Source organism: Mandrillus leucophaeus, unplaced genomic scaffold, assembly GCF_000951045.1.
Source record: "Mandrillus leucophaeus isolate KB7577 unplaced genomic scaffold, Mleu.le_1.0 Scaffold608, whole genome shotgun sequence".
NCBI classification, from domain to species: domain Eukaryota; kingdom Metazoa; phylum Chordata; class Mammalia; order Primates; family Cercopithecidae; genus Mandrillus; species Mandrillus leucophaeus.
Genome location: NW_012106564.1, coordinates 1,017,524 through 1,039,388, shown reverse-complemented (window position 1 = coordinate 1,039,388; position 21,865 = coordinate 1,017,524). Strand labels below are relative to the sequence as shown.

The 21,865-nt window shown below is 39.2% G+C and overlaps 1 protein-coding gene across 2 annotated transcripts in view; it reads left to right on the top strand.

Moving 5' to 3' along the window:
- Positions 1-18,649, top strand: part of TMEM45A (transmembrane protein 45A) — a 109,404-nt gene extending 90,755 nt beyond the window's left edge. For both annotated transcript variants that reach the window (XM_011999896.1, XM_011999895.1), the window contains 5 exons: positions 642-834; positions 2,371-2,583; positions 4,030-4,214; positions 13,593-13,738; positions 18,114-18,649. In XM_011999896.1, the coding sequence (XP_011855286.1) occupies positions 645-834; positions 2,371-2,583; positions 4,030-4,214; positions 13,593-13,738; positions 18,114-18,207 (828 nt within the window). In that variant the 5' untranslated portion in view covers positions 642-644 and the 3' untranslated portion in view covers positions 18,208-18,649. The remainder of the gene's footprint in view (positions 1-641; positions 835-2,370; positions 2,584-4,029; positions 4,215-13,592; positions 13,739-18,113) is intronic.
- The last annotated feature ends 3,216 nt before the right edge of the window (positions 18,650-21,865 follow it).

Sequence of the window (21,865 nt, the reverse complement as noted above, 5' to 3'; positions counted from 1 at the left end):
GGAGAGGCTGGGAAAGAGTGGGAGCAGCACACAGATATTTGATGAACACTAATTGTTTTTTCCATATACTTAATGCTTGATATTTTGAAATTATCAACCTAAAAAAATGTGTAGGCAATTTCACATCATTTCAAGTTTTAAACATAAAGATAAAAGTTTCGTATCACTTTCCTTCAGAGAGGCTTGAAGGGCCACTGTATGGAGAAGTATATACTGTTGATGCAAAGAAATTCTTTTGATTTCTGTGTTAAAAATAATGGAACTTTTGCTTAATGTTTGTGAGATTTGGGCAAGTAGTCTAACTTCTCTAAATGAGTATCCCTAAAGAAAAAGGGATAACAGTGCTTCATTCAGGAGTATGTTGCATAAATTAGGTTGAAGACTGAACATAAAACACTTGACACAGTGCAGAGTACATGGTAAGTATTCAACAAATGTGAGTTTTTATTTTGTTTTTATTGATATTATTGATACTGTAGTGGCATTTACTACTATGCACAGTAATGTAGGATCCTCAGAATCATCCTCAGTGCTATATATCCATAATCTGAAGACAGTGTACTTTATGGAAACAAGTGATGTTTTGTCCAGATTCTGGCAATAAAATGTCTTTTATTTTCTGTGTGTTCTTATATTTGTAGATCATGGGGAATTTCAGAGGTCATGCCCTCCCTGGAACCTTCTTTTTTATTATGGGTCTTTGGTGGTGTACAATGAGTACTCTGAAGTATATCTTCAAAAAGCAAAAGCGAACCTGCTACCTTGGTTCCAAAACATTATTCTGTCGATTGGAAATTTTGGAGGGAATTACAATAGTTGGCATGGCTTTAACTGGTGAGTGGACCATCTGTTTTCTGTTTTTACCTTGTGGGTGTTTTCATATGTAAAATATGAAACAATATAAAATCATGAAATTGCTAAAAGGAATTTTTATTAAAAAATATCTCAACACATATTCTAATGGTAATTTCTATCAGATACAATTCATTGGGAAGGTAATAATTTACACTTATACAAAGAGCTATTTCTTAATGAATTAGTCATAGTAGTTAACTTGCCTACCCAGTCAAAGTGAGTTTCTTTTAAAGAATTGGTTGGAGCTTCTGAAATAATTTTATATCAATTGTTCTGATCTCTGAAAGAACAAACTCTATCAAAAACCATTTTGCAAATGATGTGAAATTAATCAAGTTATTATGGAAAAGCTTCAGTAATACATCATTTCTGATAGGCTGTAGAAGACTTTAGCTTTCTGCACACATCTTTTTTTCTTGGTTCCTAAGTTGGAGAAAGAGATTAGGCCAGATGACTTCTAAGGCCTTTCCACTGAATCTTCCATCTCAAGATTCAATGAAAATGTTCTGTGTTCTTGAGAGTTCCACTCTAGCCTCTCTGTTATAAAAGATAAATTTTCTGATTTTCCCATTAGATTTCTTCATGCTTTATTCATGGCAACAGGTCTTTGCTATGGCATCAAATTACACAGTAACATTTCCAAAGAGGGAAATTTCCTTGCCAAATTCTATAGATTAACAAATAAGGCAGTATCTGTAAGAAGTTTAACTGTTTGCATCTGCTGTATCTGTCTGGGCTTCTTTTTTCCTTTTTTTTTTGATATGGAGTCTTGGTCTATCAGCCAGGCTGGAGTGCAGTGGCATTATCTTGGCTCACTGCAACCTCTGCCTCTTGGGTTCAAGCAATTGTGCCTCAGCTCTCAAGTAGGTAGGATTACAAGTGCCTGCCACCACACCCGGCTAATTTTTGTATGTTTAGTAGAGATGGGGTTTCACCATGTTGGCCAGGCTGGGTGCGAACTCCTGACCTCCCGTGATCTGCCCGCCTCGGCCTCCCGAAGTGTTGGGATTACAGGTGTGAGCCACTGTGCTCAGTCCTGTCTGGGCTTTCTCAGTTATCATAATTCGAGAAAAGCTGAACTCTTTAGCATTTTTATCTGGTACCAAGCACAACCCCCTACTTTATGGCAGCTACTGAAAGATGTAGTATTTAAGAAGGAAATAATCAATCTCCATAGGAGTTGTCTCCCAAATTCAAATCTCCAAATAATTCAGGATGTATCTTAGTCATTAGATTGGAATGGGCAGTGGAACTAAGATCATTGGCATTGAAGATATGAAATAGCTGTTTAATTCAATTGGCTATCTTTGACTAAAACTATTTATTTGAACCAGCATCTGAACCTCCAAAACAAGCCTTAAGTGCCAGTACTCAGCTGTTAGGGAACACCTCAGAGAGAAGAATCAATGTCACAAGAGAACATTAGATTGGAATAAGCAATGGGCTAATCCTCCTGCATCTTCTTGAATTCTAGGTAAAGCAGAGTTGCTAAAACTGTGATACGTTTCTTTGCAGGCATGGCTGGGGAGCAGTTTGTTCCTGGAGGGCCCAATCTGATGTTATATGACTATAAACAGGGCCACTGGAACCAACTCCTAGGCTGGCATCATTTCACCATGTATTTCTTCTTTGGGCTGTTTGGTGTGGCAAACATATTATGTTTCACCATCAGTTCACTTCCTGTTTCCTTAACCAAGTTAGTGTTGTCAAATGCCTTATTTGTGGAGGGTAAGTATTAATGAGTATTTTCATGTACCTTTCTCTATTAGTGGGCATTTGTGTAGCCCTTCATATTAATATACCTCTGGCATCTTGTTGCAGCCTTGATTGATAGGGCCATATATTTGGGCCATAATGAAATATTTGGGTGTCCTAGGCAGAGTGCCAAAGATCTACGTGCTGTACTGACTCATTTAGTAGAACTGGGCAAACACAATTGTTCAATTGCTATGTTCACATTTCACATCTGTCTCAAAGGACCACTTATGAAGGTTACTCCTCTCTGGGTTGTTCTGAAGATTATCATTTTTTTTTTTTTTTTTTTTAACTTTTAACAAATGAAAACGGATCCCAGAGTAATAAAGCATGAATACACTGAAATGAGGCAGCCACGCACAGCAGAACAGCTTTCACTATCTACTAATAGGCTTTTTCATATTGATACAGTAATACTCTGCCATTTCATGACAAGTAGGGTCCAAAAAATGCAGTCACATAAAAAATATGGGGTCCTAAGTTTGGAAAGTTAATTAAAACAATATTTTTTGTTCAGCTGGTCTCCCAGTTACTGTAGGGAGAAAAAAGAAAACAAGCATTTAATGATTTGTTTTCATGTATTACACAGGTAAGAAATAGATTGATTATGGAAATAGATAACCACAAATTGATCAGGAGGCAGTCACTTCCTACTCACCTTACCTCTGGCATCTGAAGATAAGAACTTTTGCCCATACCTCTTGGGAACAAGGGCTGGACAAAAGATGGATGTCAACAACTAATAGCCCAGTTCTCATTATCTCAGGGTGTTACCATATTTTGAACGAACATCTTTTCTCTTTGTCTTCATGAAAAAGATGAAGCTGAAACCTGTCCATAGGATGAAGAAATGCAGCTATTTACTACTTCTTGGGAGCTTCCAGAGCCTGTTGTTATACCTGTCAAAATCCACCCATATGATTTATATGTATTTGCCTCCTCCAGTGGACTGAATTGCTTAAGGCGATGCTTTGATTTATTCATCTGGGTGCTCATCTGAATTATTGCACTTGCCATGCTTACTGTTCTTTGTCCTGCTTAGAAGATGCTTTGAAATATTTTCATCTTACGGAGATTCCAGCTTCATCTTAATACTTTTCGTTTGGATAAAGAGGAAAAGATATTCATTCAAAAATATGGTTAACACCCTGAGATAATGAGAATCCATTCGTTGAAAATGTCACAATATGTTAGAGAATAAAGGTCAGGGAAAACAAAAAGAGGGTTAGATTTCAAAGATTCTATTCTAATGAAGTGGCAATGTCTCCAAAAATGCAGTACTGTGGGAATCGGTGGGCACCTGCTCTTTTGGACAAATGTGTGTATGCGTAAAATTCTGTTTACAGAGAGAGGGCGAGAGAGAAACAGTGGGTGACCCTTGGTTCCACTGAAGAAGACAATCTGTTTTTTCCCCATCAGCTTTTATCTTCTACAACCACACTCATGGCCGGGAAATACTGGACATCTTTGTGCACCAGCTGCTGGTTTTGGTCATCTTTCTGACAGGCCTCGTTGCCTTTCTAGAGTTCCTTGTTCGGAACAATGTACTTCTGGAGCTACTGCGGTCAAGCCTCATTCTGCTTCAGGGGACCTGGTTCTTTCAGGTGAGTTGGGGTCTCTGGTTAATGTACCTGGACCCTTTGCTTGTAACTTCTCTGTTTATTTGATGAGGCAGTTCGCTCTAGACCCCAGAGACTTCCCTCCAACATACAGCCTGCAGTAAGATCATGGGCCTCTGAGAAGTAATGTTTGACTGTCCCAATAGCCTTGATGGGAGAATTGTCAGAGCAGCTGGGAAGTGGTGCGTGCACATCTTCATCACATACCTGGACATCCATTATGTAGGAACTCTGAGCTGATGCTTTTAGTTAGAAGCAGTTCCTGACACTAAAGCAGCTTATAGTGTAATAAGCTTAAGAAATATATAGAAGGCAGAAAAGAGAGCAAACTATTATTTATTGAGAAATAACTATATGTTGGTTACTGTACCAAACTTTTATATATACATTGTTTTATTTTTTCCTTGCAACAGCCTGGAATTCAGGCATTATCATCACCAATTTAGAGATAGGAAGACTCAGAGAGACCAAGTCTCATACAATAATGGAGCTAGGATCTAAATTTGGATTCGTCTGACCCGAGGCCCCAGGCTTTTTCCATTTTAAGCTGTTAACTCTTTAACCTTGATGTGTTGTTGAAAGCATGAATTCCAATCAGTGAACATACATTTTATAGAGACCGATGAATCATAATCCAACATGCATACATATCTGTAAACAAAGTCTAGGATGGAAGGTGAATTTTGGTTTAATCAGGGGAGACTTCTTAGAAGAGATTTTTAGTCACCAGAGAGCAGAGATTTGGGATAATGAGGTTATTTTAGGGATGTGTATTGCACATGAGGAGTGATAAAAAGCATTGGTAGGGGAGCGGGAGAGAAACATCGTCGTCAAATGGGATAGAAAAGATGTACTATTTAAGCATGTAAGAAAGTGGAAAGTCTGTTGGAGCAAAGGCCAGTAAAGAGGGACTAGATCCAATGGTTATTTTAATGGAAAACTTCATAGAAAAAACTAACAAATACTCTATAATGTGAAGAAGCTGATAATTGGTGAATTTAATTATGTAAAATGTTATATAAAACACTTTATATATCTTGCTGTGTCTTGTGTATCTTGTGTGCTCCTGACACATAACAATGACAGATAAAATAAAATAAAATAAATAAAATAATAGAAATAGAAATAGAAAAAAACAGAAAATTGGAAAGAAAATGTTAAAAAGAAATTTAAACAATAAAGTAGAAAACACTAACTGCAATGAAGCAAAACAAACAAAAAGAGGCCAAAGAAACTTGTGCGCTGGATGCAGAGCAAGAGTCAAGCTGAGCCCGCAGGCCCAGAGCACACGGTGACAGTTGGTTTTTTTGGCTCCAGTGAAACTAAGAGAAAGTAAAAGGACTCCTTTCAAGGTGGAGGATGAAACCAGGCTTTTGGGACTCTTTGATTGTGTTTTTTATATATTCTATATTCCTAGTGGTTTTTCATCTGATTGATCTCTCACTTTCTAATAGAAGTCTGTTGAAGTTTTATATTACAGGTCTGGATTTGTCCATTTCTTCTTATGTTAATTTTTTGCTTTGTTGTAAGGCTGTTTTCTGCTTCTCTCTCTCTTTTTTTTTTTAGTCTTTTTTTGAGTTAGATGCTGATCTCATTTATTTTCAATCTTTCTTGGTTTAAAATAAATGCATTTAAACAAATACATTGGTCTGCACACTGCTAGAGCTGCCTTCCGTAAAATTTGATGTGTTAGTTTGTAGTTTTTCAATGTGTTGATGTAGTTTTCACTGTTGGGTAATTTTGAATGTTATTTCCATGTGCTTCTCTCTTTAATTTATGAGTTATTTGGGAGTACACTTTTAAGATTCCAAAAATATTCTTTTTTTCTTATTATTTATTTCTAATGTAGTTGTTTTATGGTCAGGGAATGTGTTCTCTTTGTAATGTGTTGGGACTTCCTTTGGAACATGGCCCAATGTCAGTGGTTGTAAATGATCCAGGTAGTCAAAAGGAAAGTATATCCTCTTTGTTTGGTTTAGGAGTCCTCATATATTTACTAGATCAAGTTTGTTAAAAGGCTAAACATTCAAATAAAGAAAGGCAGGACAAGAGGGGAAACCCAAAGAGAACAGAATTATAAACATAAGAGCAGAATGAATGAAATTAATTAGTGTTCAGTTAATAATGACTACTGTCTAGGATCTGAAGGAGGAAGCTGTGGGTTATACCTCAACTGGGAATAGGTTGGCTTAGTGTTGCCCCTTTTGGCAGATAAATGTTTTCATATTTCCCCCAAAAGCTTTTCTAAGGAAGAGATTAATGCCTTTGGGCATAACTCCACGATTATTTAGAAAATTTTTCATCTACCAATATGTCTAGACTAGACTGTTTCCTTTTTTCCTGGTGGTCAGCCTGAATAATGTCTGCAGCCTTAAAGAAAAATGAACATTTAATACCAATGCAAACACACACACTGGCAGGAAATGAAGGTTTAGCCATAGTGACCCTCCCACTACTGTACTCCTCTGAAACAAAAATGTCTAGAAACTTAGGTGAATTTATTATGCTTCCAGTTGATAAGTGTGGTATATGAATGTTTACGGCAAAACGCTGTCTTAAGCTAACAATATTATGTCATGACTTGCTTTTCACCATATTACCATATTTTTTTCTCACTACTTCTTCATGTATGGTTAATATGTTAATACTCGTGCATGAACTGTGTCCCACCTAGACTCTTGGAACCATAAGTATGGAGATGTGAACTGAAGGAAACAAATACTCAGACTGGCCACTTTTTTATCACACACATATAAATGATTGGGTAATACGTAAATGGAGAGGGAATTTCCCTTCCAACTTATTAGCAACGCTTTCTTTCCTGAACCACATCACAGTCAAAAATGTTTTCTCAATAACCTAGCCACATCATGCACTTTAAAAAAGAAAGAAAAAAAAAAAGTCCTGCAAGCCCCTTTATTCCATGAATCACGTTTTCCCTGTGTCTCTGTGTGGGAGAATATTTCAAAAGCTCGCTTTGCACCTTCTCATTCCCAAGCTCCCTCCAGTCATCCTCACCGCCCAGGTGCGGGGACAATCGGGGAATGAGGAAGGTGCTCCTGCTTCTTCTTATTTTGGACAGTTGCTTCCACTGCATCTCCCAGCTCCATTGATCCCCCCAGGGATTCCTCCCATGACTGCACAGATCCTGAGCCCAAACGAAAGCTCAGCCTTTGTTTTGCCTTTATGAAGGACAAAAGTTCATTTTTAAATGACAAAAAGGCCCAACTAAGCAGTAATGGTTTGAGGTCTGATGCGGCAGCAGATCAAACATTTGCTTAGGCTTTTAGTGTTGAAAGAAATGATTGGACAATCAGATAACAACAGGAAATTCAGACTTCGCTGTAGGAAATCAGCCCCAGGCTTATTGCCTATTAGAGAAGATAATTATTTACACTTGAAATGTGATACCAATGAAGCTGAAACTAGTCTAAACTAGTCGAAACCAGATGTTCAGGAATGGCATACAAGTTGTAGCAAGAAAAACTTTTTTTTTGCAGGTTGAGGTTTTTTTGGAATTTTATATAAGGAAACAAGACGACAAATAAAAGTGAAGTTTCTGTATTTAAAGGAGGATTTAATGAGTTGTGGCAGTTTCTAGCTTTAGTTTGGGGTTTCGGCTTTCCTAATTTATTTGTGTTTGGCCTCGAATGACTATGGGATGTTTCTATGGCTTTCACTGTAGTCACATCAGTTAACTCTGTGCAGTGGCTTCAGTCAAATCTTTAGCTTTCAGCATTAGGCTCTGAGGCTGCTAAAGAGATTGGCGATGAGAGGGGCTCCAAGTTTCTCTTCTCCTGATGTAAACAGCCAAAAGTTTGGTAGAATTAATGATGCCTAATGGAGGTGACTTGAGATTTTATTTTGGAAGCTCCAAAAAGCAATTATGAATATCGCAGGTAGTGACAAGTCCCTGGGCCTGCAGTTTAGACCAACCTGAATCTGAATGCTAGCTTTAGCACACTAATTACATGAATCACCATAGATAATACGTTCTGTGCCGTTTCTATATTAATGGAAATATTAATAATATCTCATGGGGTTATTGGGAAAAATATATGTTATAACTTGACAATGCATGCTGCCCTGAGGAGAGGACTGCTAATTCCAGCGGAAGGGGAGCAGAGGAAGCTTCCAGAAGAAGATGAAAGATGGAAGTGAGTCACCAATGTGTCTAGGCTTAAGGTTTAGGGCAAGTAATATTTTTGCTTATTTGAAGTCAACCGCTGTATTAGTTTCCTAGAGCTGTGATAACAGATCCCTAGAAATTGGGTGACTTATAAGAGAAATTTATTCTTTTACTCTTCTGGAGAACAGAAATCTGAAATCAAGGTGTTGGCAGAGTTGGTTTTCTCTTGGGGTCCAGAGGGAGAATCAGTCCCATGCTGATCTCCTAGCCAACTGCCAGCCATCCTTGGCATTCCTTGGCTTGTGGCAGCAAGACTTCATTCTCTGCCTTTATTATCACAAGATATTCTCCCTGTGTTTCTTTGTTTTCCTATGTCTTCACATGGCCTTCTTATAAGGATGCCAGTCTTTGGGTTTAGAGCCAACTCTAATCCAGTATGACTTCACCTTAACTAGATCACATCTGCAAAGACTCTGTTTCCAAATACAATCACGTTCAGAGATACTGGGAGTTAGGACTTCAACATATTGGAGGACACAATTTAACCCACTACAAATGCTGACCCTTACCTCTGGGAGCTGGAGCAGGTCACTTCCCAACCTGGGGTGGGCAGCTCATGTGGATGGCGTTGGAGGAATGTTGGCAGGACTGTGGGTGGGATCTGGAGGGCTAGTCCATAGCTCTTAACACTCACCTTCCCTAAAATTCCCCTTTCTGCACAGAATTTTTCTCTCAATTTCCATGAATTCGTTATAAGAGGAAGGCATGAGACCCCAGTTTAGATAACTGGGCCTTTGAACTGGGAGTTGACCATGTGACTTGATTTTTTCTCTTGTCATTCCAAACAGTGAGCATAGAGGACCTAGAAATTCTTGCTTTCTTCCAGGGGCTTCAGGGACCTGGGCTCTGGTCACTTTGGCTCCCACAGTGAGCTTTCCTAGCAGTATATAAAAGGGGTATTGCAAAACACTGATCTGTCCAAAGCAACAGTCCAACCAGCAGGGTGGCATTTTCCACCTGCAGTTTCTGAGTACTGTGAGCTCATACCTCTAACTTAATGACTGATGTATCTTCTGCCACAGATGTTGACACCTCTTGCCTTTAGAATATATCCATGTTCTAATGCAGAGGCCCCAGCCCTTGGTGGGTGAGGCACAGAGGCAGTGATGCAAACGTTTTTGCAGCTGTTTGGGAATGGAGGGGCAGGGGCCTGCATTACTTAATTTTCCTATCTATAAAATAGACAATAAATGCATTCTGTCTCCCGGGATATAAAGAAGGGAAAGAGGAAATTATTGTAAAGTACCTTGCTAATTTCAACTAATAAGATATTTTGGGAAAATGTATGACTCTGACATTGGTTGACAAATGAAATGCATTGGGCCAGGACAAAAATAGAAAACCTTGGTTGGATCGCTCCACTTGGTCAGGAAGGTAAACTGAATGACGAATCAATGGAGACTACATGCTTCCACTCATGTTTGCCATTTAGGAATACAGGCCTAATGTTGCCAGATCTATTTTTACAAAAAAATGCTGAGAATGCAAACTTTTGTGTAATGTTTCCTAATTTTTTAAGTGTTGGGAACTAAAGCAAATTATTATTATTATTATTATTGAGACGAATTCTCACTCTGTGGCCCAGGCTGTGGGCTAGGAGTGCAGTGGCGTGATCTCAGCTCACTGCTGCCTCCGCCTCTCAGGTTCAAGCGATTCTCCTGCCTCAGTCTCCCAAGGGCTGGGATTATAGGCATGTGCCACCAGGCCTAGCTAATTTTTTTGTATTCTTAGTAGAAATAGGGTTTCACTGTGTTGCCCAGGCTGGTCTCAAACTCTTGACTTTAGGTGATCCACCTGCCTTAGCCTCCCAAAGTGCTGGGATTACCGGCGTGAGCCACCACACCCGGCCACAAATTATTGTTTTAAATATGCAGGCCAGACAAAGCATGTCTGGGAATTAGAGATGTAGCTCAAGGGTCAACGGTCTGTCATTTATGTTTTAATGGTAATATAGTGCCATGTCCTCATGGAATCACCTTCCATCTCAGTACTGATTGTTCAAACCATATCAGAGCTGCAGAGATGACTCAAACTGATCTTGTTATCCAGGCCACTGTCCTTCATATTGCCCCATATGGAAAGGCTATATGGTGAAAAGAGTATGGAGTGGGAGAAAGAACATGGAGTTTTTGGAGCCAGAAACTACTGGTTTGGATCCCTACTGTAGTCATTCAGCCATTTTGTAATACTGGGGGAAGTTATTGAAGTCCTTGAGTTCCAATCTTTTCCTATGACATACAAGGATGATGATGATGTCTTCTTCTTGAGGTTGTTTCAAGGACTAAGAATTATTGTGACATTTATGTACATGAGTGAGGATAAAATGACAAGCACGTGGCGGTACCACCATCTATCAGACAGTAGATAGTCTAGATATTTTATGTAATCAGAATCATAATATATGTGAACTTTTGTGTCTGCCTTCCTTTTACTTAGTATAATTGTTTTCAAGTTTCATCCATGTTGTTGCCTATACTTCATTCCTTTTATGGTTGATTGATAGTGCATTGTATGAGTATACCGCATTTTGCTTATCCATCATCAGTTTTTGAATATTTGGGTTGTTTTCATCTTTTGACTATTATTAATAGTTCTGCTATGAACATTCGTATACAAGTTTTGTTTGGATACCTATTTTCAGTTCTTTTGGGTAGAAGTGGAATTGACAGGTCATATGGAATTCTGTATTTAACTTCCTGAGGAAGTGCAAAACTGTTACCACAGTAGCTGCAGAATTTTATCCCAATGAAAAATTAGATAGATAGATAAATGGATGAATGTATTTCAGGTTTCTAAAACTAAATGAAATTCAAAACCAAGATAATATCATGGATAATCCTACAAATGTCTGCCATATACTGGCTATGTGTCAGTTACAGTGCTTAGGCATTTCCTTGCAATGGCCCTTTTTGAGGATATATTATTATCCTCATTTTAATGTTTTATTATCCTCACTATCCAGATAATCAGGATTATCCATTTTATATTCCATCAGCAATATATAAGGATTTCAATTTCTCCATATCCTCACCAATATTTGTTATTATTATTATTATTCTTATTGCCAGCCTAATGAATAAAAAATGGTATCTCATTGTGGTTTTGATTTGCATTCCCCTGATAAACAATGATATCAATCATCTATTCATGTGCTTATTGATCATTTGTATATTTTCTTTGGGGAAATGTTTCTTGAAGTCCTTTGCCCTTTAAAATTTTTTTTGTTGAGTTTTAGGAATTCTTTTTATATTCTTGATATAATCTCTTATCAGATATATGATTTGCAAATATTTTCTCTCATTCTGAGTCGTCTTTTCATTTTCTTAATAGTGTCCTTTGAAACACAAAAGTTGATTTTGATGAAGTCCAATTTTTCTGTTTTTTCTTTGGTTGATGGTGGTTTTGGTGTCATAGCTTTAAAAAATCAACAAATTGCAAGTGATAAAGCTTTCTCCCTGTTTTCTTCTAGGAATTTTGTGGTTTTAGCTCTCATATTTAGGTCTTTAACCCATTTTGAGTTAATTTTATATATGAGTTAATTTTATATATGAGGTAAGGGTCCAAATTCATTCTTTTGCATATAATACCCAGTTATCTCAGCACCATTTGTTGAAGAGACTGTTCTTTCCCCGTTGAATGGCTTTGGCACCCTTGTCAAAAACCAGTTGACCATAGGCATATGAGTTTATTTCTGGACTCTCAATTTTATTTCATTGATCTAAATGTTTATCACTATGCCAGTACCACACTGTTGTTTTGATTACTGTAGTTCTGTAGTATTGAAGTCCTCCAGCTTTCTTTTTTAAGGTTGCTTTGGTCGTTCTGGATCCCTTGCAATTCCATATGAATTATGGGATCAGCTTTTCCCATTTCTGCAAAAAAAAAAAAAAAAAAAAAGAAGAGCATTGGAATTTTGATGGCAATTGCATTGAATCTGTAGATTGCTTTGGGTGGTATTGCCATCTCAAAAATATTAAGCTTTCAGTCTATGAATATGAGATAGCTTTCTATTTATTTGGGTCTTCTTTGATTTCTTTCAACAATGTTATGCAGATTTTGGTGTACAAGTCTTAAACCTCCTTGATCAAATTTATTCTTAAAGTATTTTATTCTTTTTAATGCTATTGTAGGTGGAACTGTTTTCTTTCTTTCTTTTTTAGATGGAGTCTCACTCTGTCACCTAGGCTGGAGTGCAGTGGCTCTATCTCAGCTCACTGCAAGCTCCGCCTCCCGGGTTCACGCCATTCCTCTGCCTCAGCCTCCTGAGTAGCTGGGACTACAGGCGCCCGCCACCAAGCCTGGCTAATTTTTTTTGTATTTTTAGTGGAGACGGGGTTTCACTGTGTTAGCCAGGATGGCCTCAATCTCCTGACCTCGTGATCCGCTCGCCTCGGCCTCCCAAAGTGCTGGGATTACAAGCGTGAGCCACCACGCCTGGCCAGAACTGTTCTTAATTTTATTTTTGAGTTCATTGCTTTTGTGTAGAAATACAACTGTTTTGTATACTGATTTTGTATCCTGCTATTATGCTGAACTCATTTATTAGCCCTAATAGTTTTTTTGTGGATGCTTTAGGAATTTCTATATATAAGATCATGTCATCTGTGAATGTAGATATTTTTGCCTCTTTCTTTCTAGTGTGGATGCCTTTTATTTTTCTTCATGGCTTAATTGCTCTAGCTAAATCTTAGCTTAATTGCTCTAGCTAGATTTTCAGTACAACATTGAATAGAAGTGTGAAAGCAGACATCAACGTCTCGTTCCTGATATTAGGGGGAAAGATTTCAGTCTTTTAGCATTAAATATAATGTTAACTGTGGGCATTTATTTATTTTAAAACCTTTTTGTACTCCCAATTTTGAAATAACAGACTGAAACTGCACCACATAGAAACCGAAAACATTCTCTTCAAGTTCAGACATTCCTAGCGAGATGACTGTTTATATTTTGAAAACTGATCATTAAATGACCTTTTAAAATTTTTATGAAAATATGACATATTAGAGACTCTCTATATTACTAAAACAGGTAGCAAAACCTGATGTTTTATCGATTACATCTTAGATAATTGGAGTTAACTTAGTTATTTACCTTGGAAGCCAGCATTTTGAAATGCACCATTTTTGGGAATGTGGTTGGTTATTTTAATATGTGCTTTTTGTTCTAAATTACAGATTGGATTTGTCCTGTATCCCCCCAGTGGAGGTCCTGCATGGGATCTGGTGGATCATGAAAATATTTTGTTTCTTACCATATGCTTTTGTTGGCATTACGCAATAACCATTGTCATCGTTGGAATGAATTATGCTTTCATCACCTGGTAAGTTAGCGATGTCTGTTCATGGAAGTTCTGTTCCTTGGTATGTGATTATCAAGACTCAGTGGTATTGACTTGAAAATTCAAAAGGGGATTTCATTCCTTATCATCCCATAAGACAGGGTAGCGTAGCAGAATATTATCTGCAAACACAAAAATTCTCAGTAAAAAGAATAAATGCTGGTTTGAAGTTGGAGTCACTCAAGAGTGCCTCGGCTGTGCATCTGATGCTCGCATTACCCTTCATCACACTCCTCTGTGCCTCCATGTCTCCATGTATGCTATTTCCTCTTGTCTCTTCTGAATGGTCTCCCTCACCCTGCACTGCCTATAGTGAGTCCTCCATTTACCCATGTGTAGATACTTCAATTATAGCACTTCTTAAGTTTCGAGTCCTTTTTTGACCAACTTGTGTCTGTTCCATTAAATGTAGGTGTCTGCCTAATTTGACATTGACTAATATTTCTAAAAGTCAGATTCAGTTGAATACATTTTTTATAAGAACCCCAGTATAATGTTTCGTAAGTGGGCAAGGAGCAGTAGAACAGAGTTATAAGAACACATATTTTTAGCTCCACTATTTATCAACTGTATGACTTTGGGCCAATTACTTAACCACATTAAGTACTAGTTTTATTGTTTGTAAAATGGGGAAATAATAAGACCTAAATGAGATCGAGTATTTAAGCTTAGGACATAATAAGAGCTCAATAAATATTATTGTGTTGTTGTTCTTTCTCTTGTTATTCTTCTCCTCCTTCTCCTCTTCTTTATTCCTCTTTGGTATAAAAAAAAATGAATGTGATATGGACCCTACCCATGAGGAATTTTTAGTCTTATAATTAGGACTAAATTAGGGAGATGCACAATGAAAATACAGTGCAATAAACAGAAGTAGTAGAAGAACAAAGCACTCTTGGAATTCAGGGGAGGCCTCTTTACAATTGACAGTGAAGCTGCAGCTTGAAGAATGAGCAGGAATAGAAAGGGGTGATCACAGTTCCTTTCTCTAAGGTAGTTAATGCCGAACCACAGTTGGTTTGGCTGATCTCAATGACCAGGCATGAAGGCTCCAGCACCTAATCCTTTAGACTTCAGTGCTGATTGAAATGTTCTGTATCTACAATGTCTAATATGGTAGTCACTAGCTATTGAGCACTTAAAATGTGGCTCGTGCCACATTAATTTTATTAATTTAAATATCCATATATGTGTGGATAGTAGCTACCGTATTGGACACTACACATCTAGCAGGTTCTCTGATTCCTAAAATGCAGTAGCTACTGCTAGGCCCAGTGAGGTCCCAGTTAGAACCAACTTTCCACTCTTCTCTTTAGACATGGGCCCCAAGTCACCCCTCCTGCTCTGTGCTTCTTTGTGCGTCATTGCTGAAGCAGCTCTCGTGCTGAGGCACTGAGTGAAGAAATGATTCCTTTGTCTAGCTCTCAGCTGTCTCTGTTCAGCTGCAGGTCAGCCCACTTTGATCTATAGTTGCTTCCTTCTAGAGGTCTAAGTGCTTTGGGTACTAGGAAATTCCACCTTCTCATTCTATTAGTCCCATTCAGTTCCTCCAAAGCATGTGCATGCGCTCTTTGTCAAGGCTGGCTCTGCTATTGAGTGAAACGTGGCTTCTCCCCTGTTGTTCTAGGCTGACTGCTGGGCCTCATCTCCTTAGGGGCTGGAAAGCCTTCAAGATCAGTGCCAGCATCCAAGGAAATGCTCTTCCTCATGTCAGCTCCCCTCCAGAGCCAAAAGAAGACTACTGTCTCTTCCTGTTTCAAAAACCTTCAGACCCCTAATGGGCCTCTTATCCACTTATAGTACTCTGGAAACCGGACACTCCATTTTTTACTTTCCAACCTTCCCCTCTACCCCCAACACATATTATCCTAATCTTTCTGACCACGCAGTTCCCTCCACCTGGCATGTTCACATTAAATGCGCGTCTCTTCTGTGAAACCTTCTGTGATGACTCTAGCTCTTGCTCATCTCCCCTGAAGAGTTTTTATAGCCCATCATCTCCACCATGCATTTTAACAATTGGGATCTCTCTTGTGATGTTCACCATTAGCTCATGTGGGTTAGTCTTATCTACTGGCTAGATTGTGTCTCCTGGAGTATGAGACCCTTTCCGTAGTGCCCACACCTCCTGGCACACTGCCAAACGCATAGTAGAGTCTCAGTAAACCCTTGTTTGCTGTTTAATAGGTAATAGATCTATGTTGTAGAAATATTTAAATATAGGCTTCATTTTTTTCGAAATCATGTTTTATATGCTTTTCAGTTTTGCTCTCATATTGCTCTTGAAAAGATAAGACCAAGGGTTAAATTTTCTGATATATTTTGATATAAACTTAAGCAATAGCTTAAGTTAGTTCCACAGAAGTATTTCAAAAACCCCTCTCAGAGCACAAGAAAAGCCATTACATATTGATATAGGCAGGCCAGACCTTCATCAGAAAAACTGTGGCAAAAAACAAGGGTAAAGATGCAGGTAGACTGGTGAAGTTTTTCATTTGTGAAGAATGATATTGATGATTTGGCTTATCAAATTTGTTTGCATATTCCTATGTATTTCTGGGAGTTAACTATGCTTTATTGATATGGTCACAGCACAATGCCTTTATAACAATGATGCATAGGAAAAGCTTTGCCTAGTTCTTATGACATACTCTTTCTCACATCAGAGAAGTGGAGAGCCTGCTGAGCTTCAGCTGCTAATCAGTGTCACATCTTCCAGTGTCAAAAATTATAATCCCTGCTTCCCCCAGGCCTATGGATTCTCTTTGTTTTGTTTTGTTTTGTTTTGTTTTGTTTTGTTTTTTGAGATGGAGTCTCTCTCTGTCGCCTAGACTGGAGTGCAGTGGCATGATCTCAGCTCACTGCCACCTCGACCACCCAGACTCAGGAAATTCTCCTGCCTCAACCTCCTGAGTAGCTGGGATTACAAGCATGTGCCACCATGGCCAGCTAATTTTGTATTTTTAGTAGAGATGGAGTTTTGCCATGTTGGCCAGGCTGTTCTTGAACTCTTGGCCTCAGGCAATCTGTCCGCCTTGCCTCCCAAAGTGCTGGGATTATAGGCGTGAGCCACCACACCCAGCCCAGATTCTCTTAAACTATGAAAACAGTCACCATGATGGAGGGTACTTCTTTGAGCTTCTTAATTCATCACGGCAGAGGCATCATGTGCAGCTGAACAGCTTGTCCCCTGCGCAAAAGATTCCCCTGGAAGGGGCCAGTAGTAGGAAGTAGGGGCTAAATTTAGCCCAGACTTGACATGGGCCTTGACTTGGGCTGCCAACCCTAGAGGAGGGCTTCATGCACTTCCTTTATATGATATAGCACCTGTTTGCAACACACAGTAAGATGTGGCTTTAATGGAGAAACTCAACTGAGCTTGGTTTCATCCGGGTTGCCACAGCCCAGCGATTCTCTTAATTGTTTTAGAAATTATCAAAGTTGGCTGGGCACGGTGGCTCATGCCTATGATCCGAGCACTTTGGGAGGCTGAGGCAGGCAGATCACTTGAGTTCAGGAGTTTGAGACCAGCCTGACCAACATGGTGAAACCTCTTGTCTACTAAAAATATAAAAAAATTGGCCGGGCGTGGTGGCTCATGCCTGTAATCCCAGCACTTTGGGAGCCCAAGGCAGGTGGATCATGAGGTCAGGAGTCCAAGATCAGCCTGGTCAAGATGGTGAAACCCCATATCTATTAAAAATACAAAAAAAAAAATTAGCTGGCCGTGGTGGTGGGTGCCTGTAATCCCAGCTAATCAGGAGTCTGAGGCAGAGAATTGCTTGAACCTGGGAGGGAGAGGTTGCAGTGAGCTGAGATCGCGCCACTGCACTCTAGCCTCCAGCCTGGGTGACACAACAAAAATCTGTCTCAAAAAAAAAAAAAAAAAAAATTAGCTGGGTGTGGTGGTACATGCCTCTAATTCCAGCTACTGAGGAGGCTGAGGCAGGAGGATTGCTTAAACCCAGGAGGCGGAGGTTGCAGTGAGCCAAGATTGCGCCACTGCTCTCCGGCCTGAATGACAGAGCAAGACTCTGTCTCATTAAAAAAAAAAAAAAAAAAAAAGAAAAGAAAAGAAAAAGAAAAAATGAAAAAGAATAATCAAAGTTGTCTTCTGATGCCTAATTAAACAATGATGCCATACATTGGAAAGCCACATTGTATCTGTTTACTTATACCCTGCTTTAATCCACAAAAATGTTCAGGCAACTCCAAAGCCAAATAAAAGTAATTTTCCTTTTTGGGTTGCCTTCCCCAGTTGCCCAAATAATCTAGACTTTGTGGTATATAGGTGCATATTGCTCTGGCTTTCTATTCTAAACACCGTCTCACTTGAGATGCTTTTCTTTCTCCTCAGGTTGGTTAAATCTAGACTTAAGAGGCTCTGCTCCTCAGAAGTTGGACTTCTGAAAAATGCTGAACGAGAACAAGAATCAGAAGAAGAAATGTGACTTTGATGAGCTTCCAGTTTTTCTAGAGAAACCTTTTCTTTTTTTACATTGTCTTTGTTCTTGGTTTTGTTTCTTGATCTTTTAGTTGGAGAACAGCTGGCTAAGGATGACTCTCAGTGTACTGTTTGTATTTCCAATTTGGTTGAAGTATTTGAATTTAAATATTTTATTTTTAGCTTTGAAAATGTTTTGGGTGATACTTTCATTTTGCACATCATGCATATCATGGTATTCAGGGGCTAGAGTGACTTTTTTCCAGATTATCTAAAGTTGGATGCCCACACTATGAAAAAAAAATGTGTTTTATTTGCCTTATAGATATGCTCAAGGTTACTGGGCTTACTACTATTTGTAACTCCTTGACCATGGAATTACACTTGTTTATCTTGTTGCTGCAATGAGAAATAAATGAATGTACGTATTTTGGTGCAGACACCTGAAATCTTTGTTTTTGTTATTTACTATGCTCCTCCTTTATGTCATGCAGAAGAAGCTGCAGGACACAGAAATTCTTTCTCGTGAGACATCACTACAGCACCTAAGTCCTCCACAGGGAATGTAGGCCAGAAGTCTTCCTGGGGTGTGTGATCTTTCAGAGAAGATAAAAGGCATGATCTCTAGGACACATGGTTGCAAAGCCACGAGAGACTGGGAAAGGAGGACTGGGGTGTTGTCCATAAGAGGAAAAAGTCATCATGCACCATAGCGTGGCCACCACGCCATCCCCTCTGTTACAATAGGTGAAAGGTTAAAACAAGGAAAAGCCTTTATGGAATGCTTGGGTAAAAAGTCAGAACCCCTTACCTAGTCTGTGACCTAAGTAGCCCCCCAGTGGAGAGTCAAGAAATCTTGTTTCTGATTCTGGCTCTACCATTAACCAGCCTTTAGATCTCTGGCAATCACCATGTACTTTTCTCTAAAGTAAGGAATTGAATTGAATGAACCATGGAGCTCTTCTGGTCGTCACACTTTATGAATCTAGAAATGGAAGCATGTGGAAAGCTGTTAGGTTGGTGCAAAAGTAATTGTGGTTATTGCCATTGAAAAGCAATGTCTTTTCTTCAGTGTCAACCTAATAATTTAGTACAATGTTCGTTACAAAGACCTATATTTGCTATGAGAGAAAAGGAAGAAGGATTGCACGAATCCTTGAGGGATGACCCAAACCTGGAGGAAAGGAGGCAGCCTTGTGCACAGCTGGAGCTGAAGTGTGGTCAACTAAGTTCTGAAGGCTCCCTAGCTTCCCAGAAGCGCTGGCAAGTCCAGAAGGCTGCCTAGTCTCATACGTGTCCCAGTGACATTGAAGAGTCAGGTGAGCAGATTCTTCAGGCTCCAAAACTGGACACATTCATTTTGTCACATAAGTTTGAAAAGAGCAGATGTGCATGTCTAAAGGTTTGTCTTGAATAATGCCATGAACCTTAGGATGTTTCTGGCATATGAAAACGCCCACATGCCACAGTCCTTGGGAGTCATGGCATTATGTCCCATATATGTCTTATCTCTCAGGGCTGTTTGCTAGACCCACAAGATTCTATGATTTTGACAAGCTTGGGTTTCAAAGGCGTGAGTGAGCGAGTGATCAGCAGCAGTTACATGAAGCTGGCATCACTGGTATCTAGGCCTGAGCAGAAACACCAGGAATAATTAACATGAACCAGATTAAGCTTGGAAATTTGAAAACTTATAAGTGCAAATAGTCTACAGTCTTTGTGAGAGAGCAGAAATTTCCACTCCTGTCGTCTGCACACAGAGATTACAAGTAAAATCAACTCAGCGAGTTCTCAAAGGAGGAATATTTGGTTCAGGGCTACGTCCATACTGTGGCTATCTGCCTCTAATGAGCATACATTGGAACACTATCATGACAACTTTATGGCTACATTATTGGATTTGTAGTTTATGACTCACATTTTTATGGAATGACATGAAAAATTAGCAAACTGTGAACTTGAGCCAAAATGAGACAGTCATATTTTCTTCACTCGTGCTAGGAAACCTTAGATCAATAAGTACAATTTGTAAAAGTTTTGGTTTATAAAAAAGTATGTTTCAGTAAATGTTCTGAAACCGTGAAAATTATTTTATAACAAAAATATGAAAGGTTTTCAGCTCTAGATCATGGGATGAGAAAAATTAGTTTCAGGCTACACTTAACCCCTGGGTACCAATGGAATCAATCATCCAGTGAATATTTATTAAGCAGTTACCATGTGCCAAGCAGTGTTCAATAAACTGGGATACAGTGGTACTCTATAGCAGTACTTAAGCCAAAGTCCCAGTCTTCATCAAGCTTACATTCCCATGGGATGTAATTGACAGTCAATAACAAAGTCAACAAATAAGTTTTATAATTTGAGGCAATAACAAGTTATATGAAGAAAAATAAAGCTGGGAAGGAGTATAAAGAATGGCGGGGTGCTTTTGTGGCTTACGTATGATTTGTTTGTCTCCTTCAAGTCTCATGTTGAAATTTGGTCATCAGTGTTGGAGGTGGGGCCTAGTGGGAGGCGTTTAGGCCAAGGGGGTGGATCCCTCATGAATGGCATGGTGCCGTCCTCTTAGTTTGCACTCTTTCAGTTCCCCAGGGAGTTTTCCTGAGAGCTGGTGTTGAAAAGGACTGGGCACCTCCCTTTCCTCTCTTGCTTCCTGTCTCACCATGTGATCTCTGCACATGCCAGCCCCCCTTCCCCTTCCACTGTGAGTAGAAGCAGCTGGAGCTCCTCACCAGAAGCTGATGCTGGTGCCATGCTTCCTATACAGCCTGCTGAACAGTGAGCCAAATAAACCTCTTTTCTTATAAATTACCCAGCCTCGTGTATTCCTTTATAGCAACGCAACAGGCTAAGATAGATGGGGGAAAGCACCACTCTCCTGAGGGTGGTCCTTTCCCAGAGGTGCTCCTCTGACCGCCCTGGGGAAAATAGCCCCTGACCGTCTGCCCATCCCTCTCTATCATTATCAGGCATTATAGTGTTTATATATTTCCAAAGCCTTTAGCTCTGAAAGGAAAACCTTATCAAAGAAGAGATGGGGATGGAGGTTTACTCCCTTACTTTATATTTGTATTTTGTCTCCATTCTTTCAAAAACCTAGGATCTCAATTCCTGAGCTTTTGCCAAACTTTCTTGGAGTATCCTGTGCTTCATTTGTCATAACCAAAGTGGAGAAAACCTTTACGTAAATCAGTGTTTGATTTCTAGTGCAGGTGTTAATGTAGGAAAGACTGAAGGACGTTTTATAAAGCACACAAAACCCTGTGGATGGAAAGCCTCTGCGGCTGTATACACAGGCAAGTGAAGGGTGGGGACTGATTATTAAGCAATATCAACTTTGGCTATTGATGTGATACCAACTCCTTAGTGATTTCTGTAATTCTCCAATCTCCTTTGCTTGGGAAGCTGCAACCTCTGATTGCACTAACTTCCAGCTTATTGTTGAAATGGGAGGCTTGGTCGTAGTACACTCCTCATCGTTCCGTTTCTAGAGAAGCTCATTAATCAAGGATGTATTAATTGTATCTTGGATGTGGATTGATAAGGTGAAGCAAAAGTCAATGTATGCTATGGGAACAATAAAAATAAACGCTGAGAAGTGGGAAATTCTCCCAAAATACAAGAAAATGATAGATTAAAAGTATGAAAGAAAAGTTAATACA